General features: G+C 34.8%; 1 protein-coding gene across 3 annotated transcripts in view; it reads left to right on the forward strand.

Annotated features, from left to right (window-relative positions):
• LOC148278854 (uncharacterized) overlaps positions 1-16177 on the forward strand; it is a 52115-nt gene extending 35938 nt beyond the window's left edge. For all 3 annotated transcript variants that reach the window (XM_088230786.1, XM_088230788.1, XM_088230787.1), the window contains 10 exons: positions 1498-1631; positions 2201-2286; positions 4008-4142; positions 7257-7402; positions 8860-9023; positions 9736-9813; positions 10118-10350; positions 11853-12047; positions 13875-14159; positions 16040-16177. In XM_088230786.1, the coding sequence (XP_088086912.1) occupies positions 1498-1631; positions 2201-2286; positions 4008-4142; positions 7257-7402; positions 8860-9023; positions 9736-9813; positions 10118-10350; positions 11853-12047; positions 13875-14159 (1456 nt within the window). In that variant the 3' untranslated portion in view covers positions 16040-16177. The remainder of the gene's footprint in view (positions 1-1497; positions 1632-2200; positions 2287-4007; positions 4143-7256; positions 7403-8859; positions 9024-9735; positions 9814-10117; positions 10351-11852; positions 12048-13874; positions 14160-16039) is intronic.
• The last annotated feature ends 2981 nt before the right edge of the window (positions 16178-19158 follow it).

The raw sequence follows: 19158 nt of genomic DNA on the forward strand, positions 1-19158 counted from the left end.
AGTGATAGAAATGGTAATTAAGGGATATTTTTTGTTCATTGTTACAAATTGTAATGTACAATTGCTGTTTTCACAAAAACACCGTATTTTCAACAGTGAATTTGAGGTACCTACGATTATCATAGAAATAACCATTGTATAGACGCAGAGACAGAGAATAATAAGATCCAATCAATCCTAAGACATTTGATGTTTTTAAAACGAGGTCTTCATTTATTTGAATATGATTTTCTATTTTTGCTTTTGTATATTATGAAATGTTCTTTATTTTCTTCTGTTTACAGATAAATTATCGCGAAAGAATATGGAATGACTTTAATTTCGAGTTAATACATTTTTATTTTACCCGTGTCCTTTTCCCATGTAATCCTCTGCCAAATTCACAATCATCCTGCATGGTGTTGATCACGATCTCCGTTTGCTTAAGAACTTGAGCAACTCGATAAAATAATATCGCACGATGACAGCTATAGAACTTAATTACAATCAGACTAATTTTAGTTCAATTCCAAAACTGTACTCTACTCTAGTAAAATAAAATAAATATTTACAAAAAAATACTCTATTTATAGGGATCGGTTCATAGGAAACATTGCATCTCCTCCAGTCTACGATAGTTCTTTTATTTTTTATTGAAACCAACAGTCATACAAAATTAAATAATACCCACAAATTAAAATTTATTGCAACTGAGAGGGAAAACATGATTGAGTAGGGAATATGGAAGTCTAAGCATTTACAGGGCTTATGACCTGTCATTGGCTGGTTTAAGTGGCCACGCTGTGTAACATTCACCATTCTGCCCATGTTTAAACATCCACATTTCCTCAACTCTTCCATCTGTTGACTTGTGTGAAGTAAAGGAGCTGAAATTTTTATCAGTGTGTAAAGTGGCCACCTGAACCAGCCAATGACAGGTCATAAGCCCAGTAAATGCCTAGACTTCCATATTCCCTTCTGAATAATGTTTTCCCTCTCTGTTGCAATAAATTTAAATATGAATAACTCCCTAGGGAAGCAACCCAGCCAGTCTGCAAGCATTTGGACATACTCAAACATTGTTGAATATCCACAAAGTAACGACAGATAACTAGATCAAAGGTTTCACATAGGAACAATAATAAAAATAACATTGCATACAATTCACCAGGGCTGCTATTCTGAATCTTCTCGCGGGGATAGATAAGGTTTTTACTTTTTTACATGGGACTACAGGTTCAGGGAGGATACAAAAATGTGTTTTTATTGGTCAACTAAAAAATCATGATATTACGACACTTATGAAGTGTCAGCTCAGTATTTCAATCAGCACTTATTGAGTCACGATGATCTTTACGTACACTTAAAACTGTGTCGCGCAGTATTGACAGATGGCGGCATTGCATCGTGAACCTCGAAATTTTAAATTCATTTTCGCCAAGTACTCTCTTGTCAGTGCCGCTTGTAGCCGAGTGTCGGTTTGTGTTCGATTCTGATGTGTTGTGATTTCGGTTTCAGTAAACCCGCCGCAGAGTCCCCGACCGAGAAGAAGAAGGCCAAACCTGTAGTTACACCAAAAATATCATCACCCAAAGTCGTCACTCCGGTTAAATCTCCCAAAGTGACAAAAGCCAGTGCTAATGGAACTCCCGGTAGGTTCTGAACTGTCACGATTTACCAATCTTATTAGTTTTTCATTTGAAATAGAACCAGTATATAAAAAACACAAATTTTGGGTATTTTGTTAATAAAACTTACATACAATCATTCATTAAAATTAACATATAAAATTTATGTATGAAACACTAATTTTGAAGTTTAAAAAAAAAAAATTCTCATGATTCGAAGATGGAGTAAATCTTTAATTTCATGGACTAGCATCTCTTCCACAAACCACTTTCCCTCCCCAAAAAAAAATGTAATTAACCAACAAGCAATATGTACCGGACGCGGACAAGGGAAGCGGCTGTGTAGGGGAGGGCTTAGGGTTTGTGGAATAGATGCTAGTATTAGAAATTAAGGATTTACTCCATTTTCAGATTATGAAAGAAGAAAAAAAAATGGAATATTTTTAAATTTACCACGAGGAATGTTCCTCAGTTCAGTGCTCAGAAAGAGAACACTGGAACTAACTAAATAACTTACGAACTAAATGATCAAGTTTTTGTCAAATCAAAATTAAAAATTGATATTTTATAAAGCGAAATTGGTTTTCCAACAGCCAAGAGAGGAAGACTGAGTAAAACCGCCACTAAAGCCAAATCTGGCCCGCAGAGTCAGGAAGCTGCCCTCACCTCCCTCATGCAGGTAAAGAAAGTATTCCATATTCAACTGTACAAATAATCTCAAAACCCCTCAAAAGATCTAGAGATGTATTTTTCAGTTTCCCATCTACCTACATAATATGTATGATCTATGAGGTTCAAAAAAAATTCCCAGACCTTGTATACATGGTATATCCGGAGTGTAAGTTCTGCGTTTGCAGTTGCGCGCACGCGTGGAACTTACCCCGACCTCTTCAGGAGCTGAAGCAATTCCGAGTTAGCTGACTGTTGTGTACGCTTTGTAGTGCTTGTTTGAAATGCAGAATCAAATTTAAAATACCGCCGCTTGTGAGATTAGGTCTGCAATTCGTTTCCATAATGCGAAGAACATTGAACCAGTAACATTCATCAATAGATCTGTGAAGTGTGCGGAGAACATGCGATGAGTTATTCAATGGTAAGGAGATGGGTAAGACAGTTTAATGAAGGTTTAACAAAGTTGGCATCCATTTTTGATTAGTGATGAACTGCTTTAAAAAAAAATTAAACCGAAAGTTTACAATTTTTGATGTCTAAGAAATTTCCAGATCACGTCTTCATAAAATTGTTCATTGAAAACTTTGTGCTTAGATATTATGACATATTGTGTTGTACATTGATATAGTTTCTACTTTATATTGAAATCAAGTTTTTCGCCTAATTAAAAATGATGTATTTTAACCCTTTGAGTATATTTAATTTACACTTTTTGTTGAAGCTAGCTCTGAATTATTTTTTGCAAAAAGAATACAATAGGAAATAGATTTCCAAATAAATACAAAAATTATTCATTTGACAACGTATTTGTTTGAAAAAAAACGCATTTTCTTACTACCATTATGGTTGTTTAAAAATTGACTCTTTTCTCTCTTGGCTTTTTTCTCTCTTGGCTAAGAAGTGTGGTTTGCTATCTAAGCGTTCTTTCATGTCCAGAGTACAAAGTCTTCCTATTTTTTCAAACATTGAATGACAGTTAAACATATTTGATTTATTTTGTTCCGTAATTTCAAATAGAAATCTGTTTTATCAACTATTTTTTCTTTGTTTGTAGGGAAGCTTCATTTGTCTTACAACAGATGGTAGCAAAAAGTTTTTTATGAAGAAATAAGAAATTTGCCGCGTTTTTTACATTTTATTTTATTTTATTTTATTTTTTATTTTATTTAGAAAACATACAGTCATACAAAATAAGTACTAAAAACAACAATTTTTAACATAAAAAGACCAATTAAGTTTTCATAAATTAAAAAGATATAAACATTTAATGTGACAAAAAATAAAAAATAAATAAGAATTTTAAGTGAAAAAAGGATAATTGTTGACATTTGCGTTTTCCATGGAGGTAATAAATTAAAATAAATAAAAATACCGAATGCACACTCCGAGCCATCCACGCACACACATGAACGCACATATAAAACATACACAAACATATACATTACATGCGGCACATATACATAGCATAAACCACTCAAGATGTACATTCAGCAACTATCCCAAATAATCGACCCCATGAAGAAATTTTCTGTACAAATGCAACGTGCAGTTAAAAAGTTACATGACAGTTAGCTCGGGCGGGTGACACCCGCCATAGGACTTCTAGCATATTTTTGTTTCGGGCGGGTGGCTCCCGCCAAAGGACCTCAAAGGGTTAATAAAAATCTCTCCCCCGCTTTAATAATATGTTTTTACCATAATTCAACCGACGCCTTCTTTCTATTGCAGTGCGGAATGTTTGTGCAAATCTTCGGGTATCTCAACAAGCGAGAGTTGTCGTCCGCAGCCCGCGTGTGTCGCTCGTGGAGAGATGTCGCCTACACTCCCAGCCTGTGGAGAACCGTCCGAATGAAGAATTCTCAGGTATTTTGGCCTATCTTTTCAGCTTGTACCAGAGAGACAAACTCATACTTCTAATCTATCTGCAGAATAAAGCTCTAAAAATAAAATTAGATGTTTATCATGTTTGTTTTCAAAATCCTTGACCAAGTCCACAAATATTGCCGAGCATTTTTAACCATTATCTAGATGTTGGCCAGGATGGGTATACCTTTTTCCGTACCTATGCCTAATTACACTAGGCAACTAAAATATGATATCGATGTTTCCCCATCACTCGCATTACTGATGTTTCTACCGTGAGCGATTTGGGTGTTTTGTTCGATTCGAAATTATTATTTAAAGAACACATTATTAAAATATCTAACAAAGCTGTAAAATTATTAGGATTTGTACTTAGAACCGGAAAAGATTTTAATAATATAAACACTTTAAAATATCTTTACACATCTCTAGTTAGAAGCCAACTAGATTATAATTCTCCAATATGGTCACCTTATCAAATCACTTTCTCAGATTCTATTGAGAGAATTCAGAATAAGTTTCTTAGATGTATTAATTTTAAGATGGGTTTTTCTAGTAGTCAATTAAATTATAACAAAATTTTAGACTCTCTTAAATTAACTAAATTACAAGAACGAAGAACATGTAAAAAAATATGTAAAAAATATGTAAACATCGACCGATCTTACGACTTTATATAAAATAATAAAACCAATGTTTGATACCCCTGATCTACTGAAATTGATTTCATTCTATGTACCACCTAGGTTAAGCGGAACATCTACAATATTTTATTGTCAAAATTCTTGAATGGTAGCTCAATATAATTCACCTATTTTTAGATTACAGAATACCGGGAATGAATATGCATCATATTTTGATATATTTAGTTTATCTCTGCCGAACTTAAAAAATAAAGTGACCAACATATTTTTATCAAAAAGAGCAAATCAACTTCAGGAGATTGGGTTGGAATAGTTATAATTTGATTGATTAATGTATTTTGTTATTGTATAATTTCTTTAAAATATATATGTATTTCAAGTAATTTGTAATGTGTATAGTACGAGTATATTAATATTTCATACTCGACTTTTTAAATATTTTTATTTTTAAGCACTCTTTATACCACATATATTTAAATGGCAGAAATGCCATATACAAATAAATTTATAATTTCAAACATTTTCATACTTTTGCATTCTTAACTGCTTGATATTCAAGCGTTCTGTGAGTAGCATTTTTGAAATTCAAAGTCTTTACATTTTTGCCGAACGTTTGTATGAGGTTTGATATTTTTATAATTTTTTATGTTATTTATTTATTTATGAATAAATGTATGTTCACTTTAAGTAACACTGTTTTTGATATATTAGAAATGTTATAGTAATTTATTATGACATGTAGTGTTCCTGATAGTTAAATTTGGGCACTTCTGAGTCACAAATAGATTCTTAAACTCTTCTAAAATTATATAATCTTATAATAATAGGAGCACATTCATAAAATTACGTTTGAATATTACTATTTTTCACATATTTTAATTTCAAATAAAGCGTCCAAAATAATAAATTGTCTAACACAATGCTATAAAATAAACAGTTTTCTTTTTCCACCTTTTGTTCAAAATATATCTACACATTGACAACTTAAAAACACTAACTCAAATGTTTTTCTTTAACAATTTAGAACGTATTTATACATTTTTAGCCAGAGTTGAAAGGAGGAACTGTATCATTCTTACAATATTTGAGTTTGTCCAAATGTTCATAGACAAAAGACTGGATTTTACCCCCTTGAAACCCATTGAAACCAACTGGTCCAAGAAGAAGTTTAAAAATTGAAAAATTGTTTTCAGGCGTTGCCTAGTATGTGAAATAATTCAGTCAGATGAATCTCTTCACAACAATAAAGGTTTCAGCTCTTTAACTTCACTAAAATCAACAGATGGAAGAATTGAAGAAATATGGATCTTCAAACATAGGCAAAATGGTGAATGTTACACAGTGTGTAAAGTGACCACTTAAACCAGCCAATGACAGGTCATAAGCCCTGTAAATGCCTTGACTTCCATATTCCCTTATTTAAGGTATTCTCCATCCCTGTTGTAATTTGTTAATATATCATTCTTATTCTTTGAGGCGGGGGTCAGTGCTATGCAAGCTCCTGACGCCACTGTGACATGTGAAGATCTATTGTGACGGCTCCGAATGAATAGTTCTCCCCCTCCAAGCCCAGGTCTATAAAGAGCCTGGCTACTGTGTGGAAGGCGAGAGTTTACATTTTGCTAAATCTCTTCCTCCCAGTCCAGATCCGTAAAGTATCAGGCCATTAGGTAGAAGGCGAGTTCTTTAACATCCTCGGGTTTAACCAGTGGTCCCCCGAGGATGAAGCTCCTTTTACGATGTAAAGCATCACATTCACATAGAATGTGGATATGTGTTTCCTCATCTGCACTGCAGAACCTACATCTAGAAGTTTCGGAAAGGTTCACTATAGAAATGTGTTTGTTCAATCTGCAGTGCCCTGGGCGGGCTCTTGTGATAACCCTCACTTTTTTTCGGCTGAGCTTTATTAAGTCAAAAGCAAAACTTTGCGAGTACCCTTTTATCAGTTCCTTTGCATTATACTCTCTGGGGGAACTATATACCACGCCCAACCTGTACGAAGGCTGGGCAATTATAAGTTTGTATATTTATTGGTTTCCTCGGTGACAATATGCAACGACAATTGGATTTAAAAAAACCTTTCTCTGGTATAACAAGTAGTTCTTATTAACTAACTTATAACTAGCTAATTCAGTCGATCCCATCTTCCTCGTAATAACCAAGTTTAACAGTATATAGGTATTAAATGAAAAAGTCACGTATTACAAACTCCACGAGCGTTAAGTTGGGATATGAAAAGTGGAAGCATACATATTATTTAAAAATACAAAAATTAAAATCATAATATGAATATCCATCCCATATCACTACATGTGCACCAAATTATGATTAGTAATAAATTTATGCAATGTCTCGCAGCAATCTCCTGCAGTTTTTTCATATTGTAAGCTGTTTCAAAGTATTATTTTTGTTTATAAACGTCTTTCTATTATGGAACTAAATATTGTTTGGCTCCGCATTGTCCCAGGTGACAGACTGGCAGGGCCTTGCGGCGACACTGAAGCGCCTCGGGACCCGACACTTGGACCTGCGCAAGATGCTCCTCCCCCCTGACGACACCCAGATCTGGGACCAGTTCATCAAACACATCTCCTCCGTCGACACCCTCCTCAGGTAGCAACGATGACAAAGTTCAGTTTTTTCAAGCAATTTAAATGAATTAAAAAACTTCAAATAATATTTCTATTGCCAAATTTATAAACTTTCTGCATCGTTATTATTTGATGTAAAGACTTTATTCTTCCTAAACATGCGTCAACTGCATGTCACTATTTAGTAAAATTTCAAAATTAGACACTTTAACAAAATGGTCAATTACACTGCACCTACTTTGTTTTTGCACCTAATTTAGTTTCAGATATTTTTTTATTTACCTCGATTTTATTCTCCATTCACGCAGCGGCACGCGGCTCGTTTTTTGACAGATCGAATGAGTTATGAAAAAATTTTGACGTAAAACCGGGGGGGTTATGAAAAATGTAAAAATCGTTGTTTGGGGGGAATATTTGAATGAGAATGTACAGAAAAAAAATGGGACCTACATATTTTGGTGTAAAAAGCGGGAAAATGTAAAATTGCGGAACGTAAAAACAAGATTTTAGTGTACGTGTATTTAGTGGTAAACTCAAAAATGCTGATTTTGAAGTTACATAGTTGCAGCAGTTATTTTGTTATTTATTTATTAATACTTTTACAATGTTTGTATTCCTTTTTTATACAGAATAATGTTCCCTCACTGGGGTGTCCCGTGCCGAGGGAAACATTTTACAGAAAGTGAAACATGCCTTAAATTAGTTATTTAACAAAGTCAACATAATAATAAAAAAACATAATTAATCTATTAAACCTAATTATCATTAACATAATAAGCAATATAAACTAAAATAATCATAAAAAACATTTTATGTAGACCTGTAGACCAAATTTCATATACAGTACACAAATTTTACCTATTTGGCTTGATCCACTCATGGATCCGTGCGCAACCCACGCGGCGGCCGCCTCCGTGGTGTAGTGGTCAAGACGCTTGACTCACGCACGGAGAACACAAAAATTAAAATGTGATTTTTCTCAAGCCTGGGTGCTCTGTGATGTAATTCACCACTGTAATTAGGCCTCCTGGCCTGTTGTGGTGCAAAAAAAAAAAAAATGTAAAATGCAACCCACCTACACTATCCATTTCTTAATAGCAATTTGATATTGTCAGTATTTAGTCATTGACCTTATGGATAATGGAAGTAGATTGTACACTTTAACCGAGTAGTTGGCCAATCCTCTTTGACTGAAGGTTGTATTAATTTTTAATTGTTTTTGCATCATCAGGGTGGAGTATCTAGTAACTCTTGTATTTGAGAAAGAAGTTATGTAAGGTAGAGAATAATGTTTGTGTGCGTACAGTAACAGAGCTTTCACATAAAGTTGTTTTATAGATGTTACATTAAGATTTACGAATATACCGAGGGAGCTAGTTCTGATTGGGACTCAAAAGATGATAATAATAATTATAATCTACAAGAACAAGTGGGTTTCGGATGGCATCACAGTGCCCATCATCTTGTGCCATGTTGCAGGCTGGAGATGTGTCGCTGCCCGGCCAGCGTCGTGGAGCGCGCGTGCGCAGCGCTGCCGCAGCTGCAGTCGCTGTGGGCCTGCAGCGTGCGCTGTACCGCGCTGGACCCCGCCCCCCTGGCCCGCCTGACCAGTCTCACCGAGCTGCGCCTCAAGGGCATGAGCGGTGAGCCCATTCAAAAACTAGAAGAAATCGGCGAAGATCACGCGTAGATTTTAGGATTTAGTAGACAAGGCTGAATTTTACTCCCTATAGAGTTATTTGATCTTAAACTCGTAAATATATCATTTATAAATAAAGTTGATTTGCATTTTTTCCGACAAACGAGGCGGTATGATTAGAGACTAACTTCAGACTCTTGAGTTGTCAAAAACACGAAAATGGCGGTAATAAATGCTCACAAAACACATTAAACTGTCTTTTAAATTGCAAATTTGTATAAAAAAGTTAGTATAATGATAGAACTTCAGACTCTCAAGCTGTCATTGTTCAGTACAGATTGCAAAGTTCTCCTACTTTAATCTCACGAAAAAATTCTAAAACTGGGTTTTTAATGTACTAAAAAATTCAAAATTCAATGTAACTACAAAAATTATACATAAATCGCGGGAAAAAGCAAATTGCGGTGATGTAATTTCGGGGTTTTACTTATTAAAGTTTCTTATGCCTAAATAAACATAATTTTGCTGGAGTTGTTTAGTATGACGTTTTGGAAAGTCAAAATTATTTGGAAATCCTAAAGATGTGCTTGTGCTAACTTTTGTTTTCTTCGATCAACTGAACAATCTATTTTTTTCTGTAAATGTTGTCTACGTTAGGAACTTGAAATAATAATAAATAATGTGGTTTTGTTCAGAGAGTTATTTCTCTTTTCCAGGATTGGTTTTAACCTCTGACCTCAAGTGTCTGCAGACCCTGACAAACTTGAAACATCTCAGCCTGACTTCTGTTAAAGGTACTAACTCATCATATTTATAATCGTTTACTGTGAAAAAGACATTTGTCAATACTATATTTAGCACATTTAAATGCTATTTTACTTACATATTTTGTTGTCATGTTATATTTTTTAATAAAATTAAGTTACAGAAAATTGAATTTAAAAAAAATCCTTAATTGGTTTTTACACAAAGAAACTTATCCACCATTGTTCTTTTTTGGTATACTTTTTGTACAGTAAGTGTACAAAAAAGAGGTTTCGGTGTATCAAATGTAATTCCTTTATCCGCACTGAAAGGGCACCAAAATGAATGTTCCAGAACTGGAGAAGCACCAGTGCTCGGCGCTGGGTGCGCTCACGCAGCTGGAACAGCTCGAGTTAGGGGACTGCGGGCTGCCGGGGGCCGAGGGGGCGGCGCTGCTGGCTCCCCTGCGCCGCCTGGCCAAGCTGCGTCTGGAGCGCTCCCCGGCGGAGGGCAGCGCCCAGCTCGTAGCCGCCGTAGCCAAACTGCCCCGCCTTGCCTCCCTCGAACTTATCAACTTCGACATCAAGGTATGGATTTACCCACCGGCAGTGTTAACATGCGTCTTCGTAGAATCATCATCATCATCATCTAACTCTTATCCACACCAGATGGTGCATAGACCACTGCATTAAAAAAAAAATATATTTGGGAGTTGCATTATTTTTTACCTTGTTTATAATATACAAGATTTATATTCTAAAAAAAGGGTTTTTTCTGCAGTTAAATTACTTTAAATTTTAGCTAAGATTTTGGGATCAGGAAGGATTCTCTAGAGTGGGCCAATCAGGAACTTCTCAGAGTTTGCTCATGTGGAGAGGAAACCACTTAAAACTCTTCAGGAGAAGCTGGCCTGTCGACAGTAGTCACTGCATTGTCAATGTGCTCAATGAACTTAAAATTAATAGTCTTTTCGTCACTGGTTTTCTTGGTAAAAATCTAGAAACAGTGATTGTGGACAGTGACATTTTATGTACAAAAGAATAGGGTATTATCACTCAGGAGGAATATCGGATTTAACCTACTCTACAAATAAAAGATTTTTTTAAAGATTCCTCTAGTGTTTATATAAACCCTTATAATGAATATTTTCATTCATTATTTTCGTTTGGAAAATAAGGTCTTTCGAAAATGATTGTTTTGTAAGTTGGTAATAAATTTTGTCACAGAAGTTCACGAGTAAAGCATTCATTTTAATGTTGGTAATTCCACAGGCCACAGATAGAAATATAAGGAGAGTTTTCCATGCATAATATCTTAAGCCCCCCCCTTACCCACTCCGCACTCCAGTTCCAGGCACTGACAGATGAAAGTGAAAACGGATTACATATTGCATCTCAAATTTCTTTTATTATTCTATGGTTTTCAACCTCTTCTAAATGAATTCAATTTATCGTGAAAATTATAAATCACTACTCGTAGCGATTGATACGTGACAAGACGCCGTAAATGTAAATAAACGACACATAGAAAAAGAAAGCTATCTACGATACTCCATAGACATTGAAGAAAAAAAATCTGATGACATCTCAAAACATCCGAAGACGTCATACTTGATGACGTCACGAATTGTTTGATTTTGGCACCATTCAAATTACTAGAATTTAATCCTTTATATCTCCTTTATTTCTAAACAGATTTTAATAAGAATAGTACTGATCGACTTGTGATTTTTTAGATTAATTTATTAGCTAATAAAAAATCATGATAATTGTCCATTGTTTCATCAATCTCTGTTGAAATATTAGTATCAGTTTCATAAAAAAAATTGTCTGAAAATAAAAAACCCACATTTCCCTCTAAATGCAGCTTTGTCTATACCAGCGGTCAGCAATTAGTTTAGTGTTTCTATTTCGAAAAAAAATCGGGTAAATGCAATTATTCACCAGAAAATACTTTTAGTGGGTTTTTATACACGCTAGCTTTGGAACTAAACTTTGGAGGATTTGGGGAATTTGATCAGTCGAAAAAGCTAGAAATATGACATAAATACATTTCAAACATGTTTTCTCAAATTTTGTTTATTTGTCAGACTGGATTCGAGGAGGCGCTGGGCCAGTGCTCCAACCTGAGGCGTCTACTCATCATCCCCATGTACATCTCCCAGTCCGCCACCACCAATCGCTGTGTGCTGGAGGGAGTACTCCGCCTCAGCAAGACCCTCACCCACCTCGTGTGGGGAGTCACCATTGAGCTTCTGCGTGTCACCGAACTCTTCATCGACCAGGTGCGTACAACATAGTAACTCGCTAAACTATTTACCTTATTCACGGCTCCACGTGTCAGCAAACAAACATGGGTATGTAGATTTATTTCATTGATCCTTATACAAATTTAATTTTTTAAATTTAGTTTTTAAGCATTTTTATTCCAAACTGTAATTATTTATATCTTGATTGCTGATATCACGCCACGGTGTTTTTGCTAGTTTTCTTTTACACGACGCGGCAGACACACCGCAGTGTTTCTGACGTGCTGTGGACTTTCGACCTTATGTTTAATATTAATAAGGGTCAAAACAGATCAGATTTTTAGTTTAAAATTATGCCAAATATATCCCCTATTGCCGTCTTGTTGAGTTTGGTTTATATTTTATAACAGTTTAGAGAGAAAACATATGCCTATTAATCACACCCATAAATACATAATATATTACTTACATACACATACATCTCATATATCTTCTTCTTTTCCACATCCGCTCCTAAGCGGTACACGTGGACATCATTAAACCCCTCCAGGAGACCCTATTGCTAGCCAGCACTCTCGCTTCCTCCCACGTCAATCCTGCATCCCTTAATTTATTTTTTTTTAATGAAAAAATAAACATTTGCGTTTCTATGATTTACACAAATATTTCCATTTTGGTGGCCATTTTTAACAAGTTGTAAATAATTCACTATAAGAATATGGGAATCATCAATCATTCTGTTTCTTAGAATTTAAAGATAGATTCTAATTCCCGTCTTTCAGGACGGCGGGGGCCCGTAGGTATGAAGAAAACGTTGGGTTAAGGCTCTTTTAAGGGATCCGTATAACTCGGAAGTTTTTTGTTTTAATCTTTAGTAGGGTGCCAGGATTCGCAACCATATAGGGTACTGGCATTATACAAGAGTTAAATTATCGACATTTTGTTTAGACCGTAGACAGCCCGAATCGTGTTAAAAGTTGCTCCAGCAATTCCTGGGGGGGTTGCGTGATCTTTGTGCATGCCAAAAGGCGTCTTACATGTGAATTAATTTTTCTTTTCAAAATTCTAAATAATATGGTAGATTCGCCGTATCTTTTCCAAAATATTGATGTCCGTTGTCCTCTTTGCTATACCAGATTAAATTCCCTTTTTACCAACTTGTGAAAACAATTATACCTCGAATTCATTGTATGTACCTGTAGAAATTATAATGGACTCAGTATTGATGTACACATTTTTAACTGCACGTTGCATTTATACAGAAAAAAATTTAATGCGGTTGATTATTTGGGATAGTTGCTGAATTGAATGGTTTATGCTATGTATATGTGCCGCATGTAATGTATATGTTTGTGTACGTTTTATATGTGCGTTCATGTGTGTGTGCGTGGATGGCTCGGAGTGTGCATTCGGTTTTTTTTTTTATTACCAATGATAACCTCCATGGAAAACGCAAATGTTAACAATTATTCTTTTCACATTTTCTTATTCACATTTGATGTTTACATCTTTTGCATAATTTATGAAAACTTAAATTATTATGTTAGAAAATCGTCGTTTTTAATATGTACTTATTATGTATGACTGTATGTTTTCTGAATAAAATAAAAAAATAAGATGCTACCATCCTCAGTTGTGTGAACTCAAGAGTATTAAAAGCTGTGAACTTTCTCGATCCTCTGCCCATTATTGCAGAAAGGCTGATCAGGGTCAGGACAGGATTTGTTACACATAATCTGGGTCTTTTTGGTATTAATATTAAGTCGCAAACCTTAATTCATGCTTATAAACTTCAATAAAAAGTTATATTTCCTACCAAACATACCCGCTAAATTTGTCACCTTCGCATGTTAAACTTTCCAGTGCGACCGTCCCTCGGAGCAGCGGCCAGCCAAGCCGGCCAAGAAGAACATGAGCGACTGCATCCCGGTGCTGAAGCCGGTGCCGGGCACTGCGGGGGCCGCGGCCGGGGCCCCGGCGCCGCCGCCCGCGGGGGCCGGGGGCGCCGGGGGGCCCGCCCAGGTGGAGATCCTGCCCCTGCCCGCCCTGCAGCGCCTGCTGGCGACGGAGCTGCCGGACACTCGCCTGCGGATCCTGCGCATCCCCTTCCACGCCACCACGCGACAAGCGCTCGTCGACTTAGACTAGGTAACACAGAGGGTACATTCAGTAATGATGGAAATCTATTTTGATTGCGGAAAAATATACTCTGCGCAGATACAGGAGAAACCTCGCGGTAATGTCAGCGCGGTTCAGTCGGCCGAGCTGAAAACAAAACTAAGTTCAAAACCAATCTTTTAAATAATATTTCATATCAACCATGTCGGGAATCAAACCCGAGACCTCTTGCATGGTAGGCAAGCACTGACCATTACATCACGAGGCTGACAAAAAAAATCTAGTGCTATGTAAATGAAAAATGAAGTACTCTAATTATAAACAATAATTAAAATTGGTTTTTTGAATTTACAGTTCAAAAATGTATTTATTTTTTTAAATAAAATTATATTGGAATAATCCACACATTGTACATCCTATACTGCTGGTGCTTTCTCCACTTCATCAATAAACAGTTCAGTTTCTAAGCAATCCATGATGATGATTCTCATCTTAATCGCACGGTTTTCGCAAAGCAACTGAATGTTCTCTAAGCACACAATAGTAATAAAAACAGCGCGTACGCCGCACGATTCTAGTTTCAGAAAAAGCTAACACAGTTCCCTGTGGCACCCCGGGTGTGGATACAATGAAAGCATCCACCCTTTCCCGAAACTGTTCATAAAGACTTGTGTCTTTCTTCAGTTTTGCATAACACTATTAATTTTTTAAAAACTAATTAAGCGAAAATTTAATATTTCTTTATAATAAAACCGCGGAAATAACAACCGGGTGTGGATAGTAATGATAATGAATTGATTATAATTTTTTTAACAAATTACAACGGGGATGGAGAATATTTTAAATGAGGGAATATGGAAGTCTTGGCATTTACAGGGCTCATGACCTGTCATTGGCTGGTTTAAGTAGCCACTTTACACACTGTGTAACATTCACCATTTTGCCTATGTTTGAAGATCCATATTTCTTCAATTTTTCCATTTGTTGATTTAAGTGAAGTTAAAGAGCTGAAATCTTTATTGTTGTGAAAATATTCATCTGACATAATAATTTCACATACTAGGCAACGCCTGAAAACAATTTTTCAATTTTTAAACTTCTTCTTGGACCAGTTGGTTTCACAATAATTGAGTTTGTCCAAATGTTCGTAGACAAAAGACTGGATTTAACCCCCTCGGGAGTCATTAAGATTAACAAATTACAACAGGGATGGAGAATATTTTAAATAAGGGAATATGGAAGAATTTCTTTAGTTGACACGCCTTGTAGCGCAGTTGGTTAGAAGGTCAACTGTGAAACTGGTGTGGCGGGTTCGATCTCCCCATTTGCTAGAAAAAACAAGAAAAAAAATTCTCAATTGATCTAGGTGTCGCGGTGTGTTTTTCGTAAATTCCTTCCAATTTCTCTCTTTCCCAACTGCTGACGAGCTTTTAAAAGGGACAAAAAATATCACGACCGCTTAAAGGATTTTGTTCACTGGAAGCGATTTTCTATTCATATTTTCTGTTTTAAACACAGCTATAAAATAAATTAAATTAAGCTAATTTTTTGTTGCCCTTTAATAATAAGGAATATTTTTGTGTTTTTTTAAATATTTCTTATTTCCTTTTTTAATTACTATAAAAAAAATACCATATTATCTTTTACAGAATATTTTATTTTTTCTTTCTTATGTTACACAAAAATATTATAACTGTCCATTATTTATTATAGGAGCAAAAATTCATTAGCATTTTCTTGTATACCCACGAACAGGCCCCATGCCTTTGTGGGATTTTTTTGTTAACTATTTTTACTATTAATATGTATTTCATTGCTACGTAATTATGCTTTATTTTTTAATACTCTGTTTTATCACTTATGTTTATTGTAAAATAACAAAAAAATAAAATAATAATATTTATTTTCAGATCTATGTTCTTTGGCTGAGGAAAGTATCAGGAGTGCGGGACCTGCAGTGGAAGATCACAGCACAGTTGATAAAAACTATAATATATTATAAGATAATGTTAATCATTTTTAAATCATTAGTTTCACATTATTTTTAGAAGGTTTAATTTGGAAACTGACTCTGTTTACCAAATGCTAATTCTTTTTGTTAGACTTTGGAAGGTTTTCATCGCCGAAATTCAGACGGGAAGTAACACTTTTTATGGTAGTACAGTAAAACCTCGTTTTTACACTTTAAGAACAATAAAAAACAGTGACAATCAGATGACGAAGAAATGAGAACATAAACATGACTATTTCTCTCATTGCGCATTATTCTAGTTTTAATTCTCAGCAAACACCCGGATCTCCCCAATTCATCACAGTCCTTTGCCCGGCTATGCGGCGCACAGTTCACATATCGATGTACGCTCCGCGGGATCATCCGCGGTCTGCGCCCTCTACCGTTCCTTCCAAAACAGTATGCCGAAGACTTTTGTAGCGCAAAATACACGTTATATGGTATAAAAATAATATCAATACAGTAATCTTATTAAATACAGCTTCGGGAGTTCTTGATGCAATTTTTCTTCAACTAATCTTTTTAAAATTGATTTTTCCACTGACATCTCTCGGTGGAACTGCATTTTAATTATAATAATAAAAATATGTAATATAGTCTCATTCACTCACCGACATCCTCAGACCGTCATGTCGAAACCCGGTCACTGGTGAAAATAATAAATAAAAGTGAAATAAAACTATGTAGGTACGTATTTTTATTATTATATTTAATCCTTTTAAATAAACTTACAATAGATGTTTTTTATTGTTTGTATAAAAATAAATAATTTTTTATGTGTTAAATGGAATCGTGACCTTTAAATTGCACTCGAAATGTCTGAAGTCATTTCTAGAGCAAAATTTAAAAAAATAATTGCATGATAAATTATAACAATATTTTGAGTTTGTCCAAATTTTTGTAGACAAGGACTGGATTCAACCCCTGGGGAGCTGTTAATATTAACCGTATTACAATAAACCAGCCAATGACAGGTCAAAGCCCTGTAGATGCCTAGATTGTTTATATTACCTTCTCAAAAATGTTCTTCATCTCTGTTGTAATATGTTATTGATAAATTATAATTTCATTGTGTTACGATAAAAATGACAAAACAAGTTAGTATATAATATTGCAGTGAAATACGATCATGAAAAATAACTTTGTGGAAAAACTATGCAAGTGGCTATGTTACGAGTATTAGTGACAGATGCCCCAATAAATATAAATCAATGTAAAAAATCATACCCCAAAGTAAAACTTAAAATTTCATTGATATTTTTAGTTTCATTTTAATGTTTTTTTAGTAAGATAGGTAATATAATTTCTGTCATCTATTCCCCCCTACCCGCCATCTCTGATTTAGAAATAGATGAAACATTTCGCCCAACATAAAACAATACATTGTTACCAATTCTTTAAAAAGGAATAAAAAAAAAATTGGTTTGAAAATCGAGGAAATGTAAAAATGAAGTTTTACTGTATGGATTACATTCACAAGATTTATATTGTATCCTGCATCTGCATATATTATGTAATAATTTTAATTTAATTAAGTTGTCTCTTATGTGACCAATTTTGTAATAAAAATTATGTAAGTAAACTGTTTCATTAAAAATTTCATCCCACATCTGATGTGACTTTTCTTTGTGCACTTTTTAAAAATAATTTTAACAATATTTATGTATGTATATCGTTGGGTTTCTGACATAAGTTGATAAATAATGATTAATAATATTCTGCTTGTGGTTTTATTTCAATTGTCAATGTGGGATGAGCTTTTAACTTTAAAAGTGCAATATGTCACAACTAGTGAAATGTTAGTTGCCAACTTGTGCCAGAAACCCAACAATATATAGTCAGGGAACGAGTTCATGGTGTACGGAAGGAACGCGGTAATGTGTTTTGACGCTGCCCAGTTGAGTTTAGCTAAAAAATATTTATTAAAACACTTTATATACATATACTGTTTACATACATAAATATGCATAAGGGCGGGCATTATTGCCTTAAGGCAATTTCTTCCTACCTACCCAAACCATACAATTTCAGAAATTCAGAGGTTTAAGAACATTTTCATTATAAAACAAAACATTGACATGTATATTTTTTAGAAATAAAAATGGACAAAATATCTACACTATACTCTGGAGGAGTGGAGGGGGTAAAGAGGGAAGAGAAAGGAAAAACTTGAATGTGAATAAAGAATGACAAATGTCTAACATTAGTGGGTAAATTTTACCACAATCGAGCAGCTACTACTGTGAAAGAGGAAGCAAAAAAATTGGAGCAAATAGTGAAGTTAGCTGTTCACAGATATATTATTTTTCTTGAATATCGAGGGGTCAATTTTTATCAAAACTCAACCGGGCAGCGTCAAAACAGATTTCCGCATTCCTTCTTTACGCCACGAACCCTTTCCTGACTATACATATAATGATTTATTGATACGTATCGATCGTTTGTGATTTTGTGGGCAGGGGTTATCATATTGGTTTTAGAGTATATCTTTCACACGAGCATCTTAAAGCAACAAAAAATATTTCTAATGGATCTGTTCTGCATCACCTGAACTTCTGCAATCTTCTCCATTGCAAATCCCCAGACACAGCAGAGGTAAGGTAGGTGTGAGTGTGTCATGGAGAAATAAATTGAGCGAAGTAATGAGACATTTCGAGATGAGAAAATAACTACATATTTTAATGGTCACAAAAAATCGTACCTCGGATTCAAATCTGCAAAACCTTTAAAGGATTTTATTAGCCTTGCTAATTAATAAATGTTTATAAACGTTACACCAAGTTTATTTTGGAATAGAATTTCAAGGTATTTTTTAAGTGATATGTGATTATTTAAGGTATTTAATTATACCGTTTATTATTTAAGAATGTTTTTTAGTAAATTTTCCAATTTTTCTCTACCTAAATCCAGTAACCAATTTTTTATAAATTTATTTACTTGAATATTATCCGCGGCTTTTCTCGGCTGACTTCTTACTAGGAATGCTGGGCTGCCAATCATTGTTGGGGAGAAGGGATA

This window comes from Micrasema longulum, unplaced genomic scaffold, assembly GCF_059751315.1.
Source record: "Micrasema longulum isolate JH-2025_06_02 unplaced genomic scaffold, ASM5975131v1 h1tg000818l, whole genome shotgun sequence".
NCBI classification, from domain to species: domain Eukaryota; kingdom Metazoa; phylum Arthropoda; class Insecta; order Trichoptera; family Brachycentridae; genus Micrasema; species Micrasema longulum.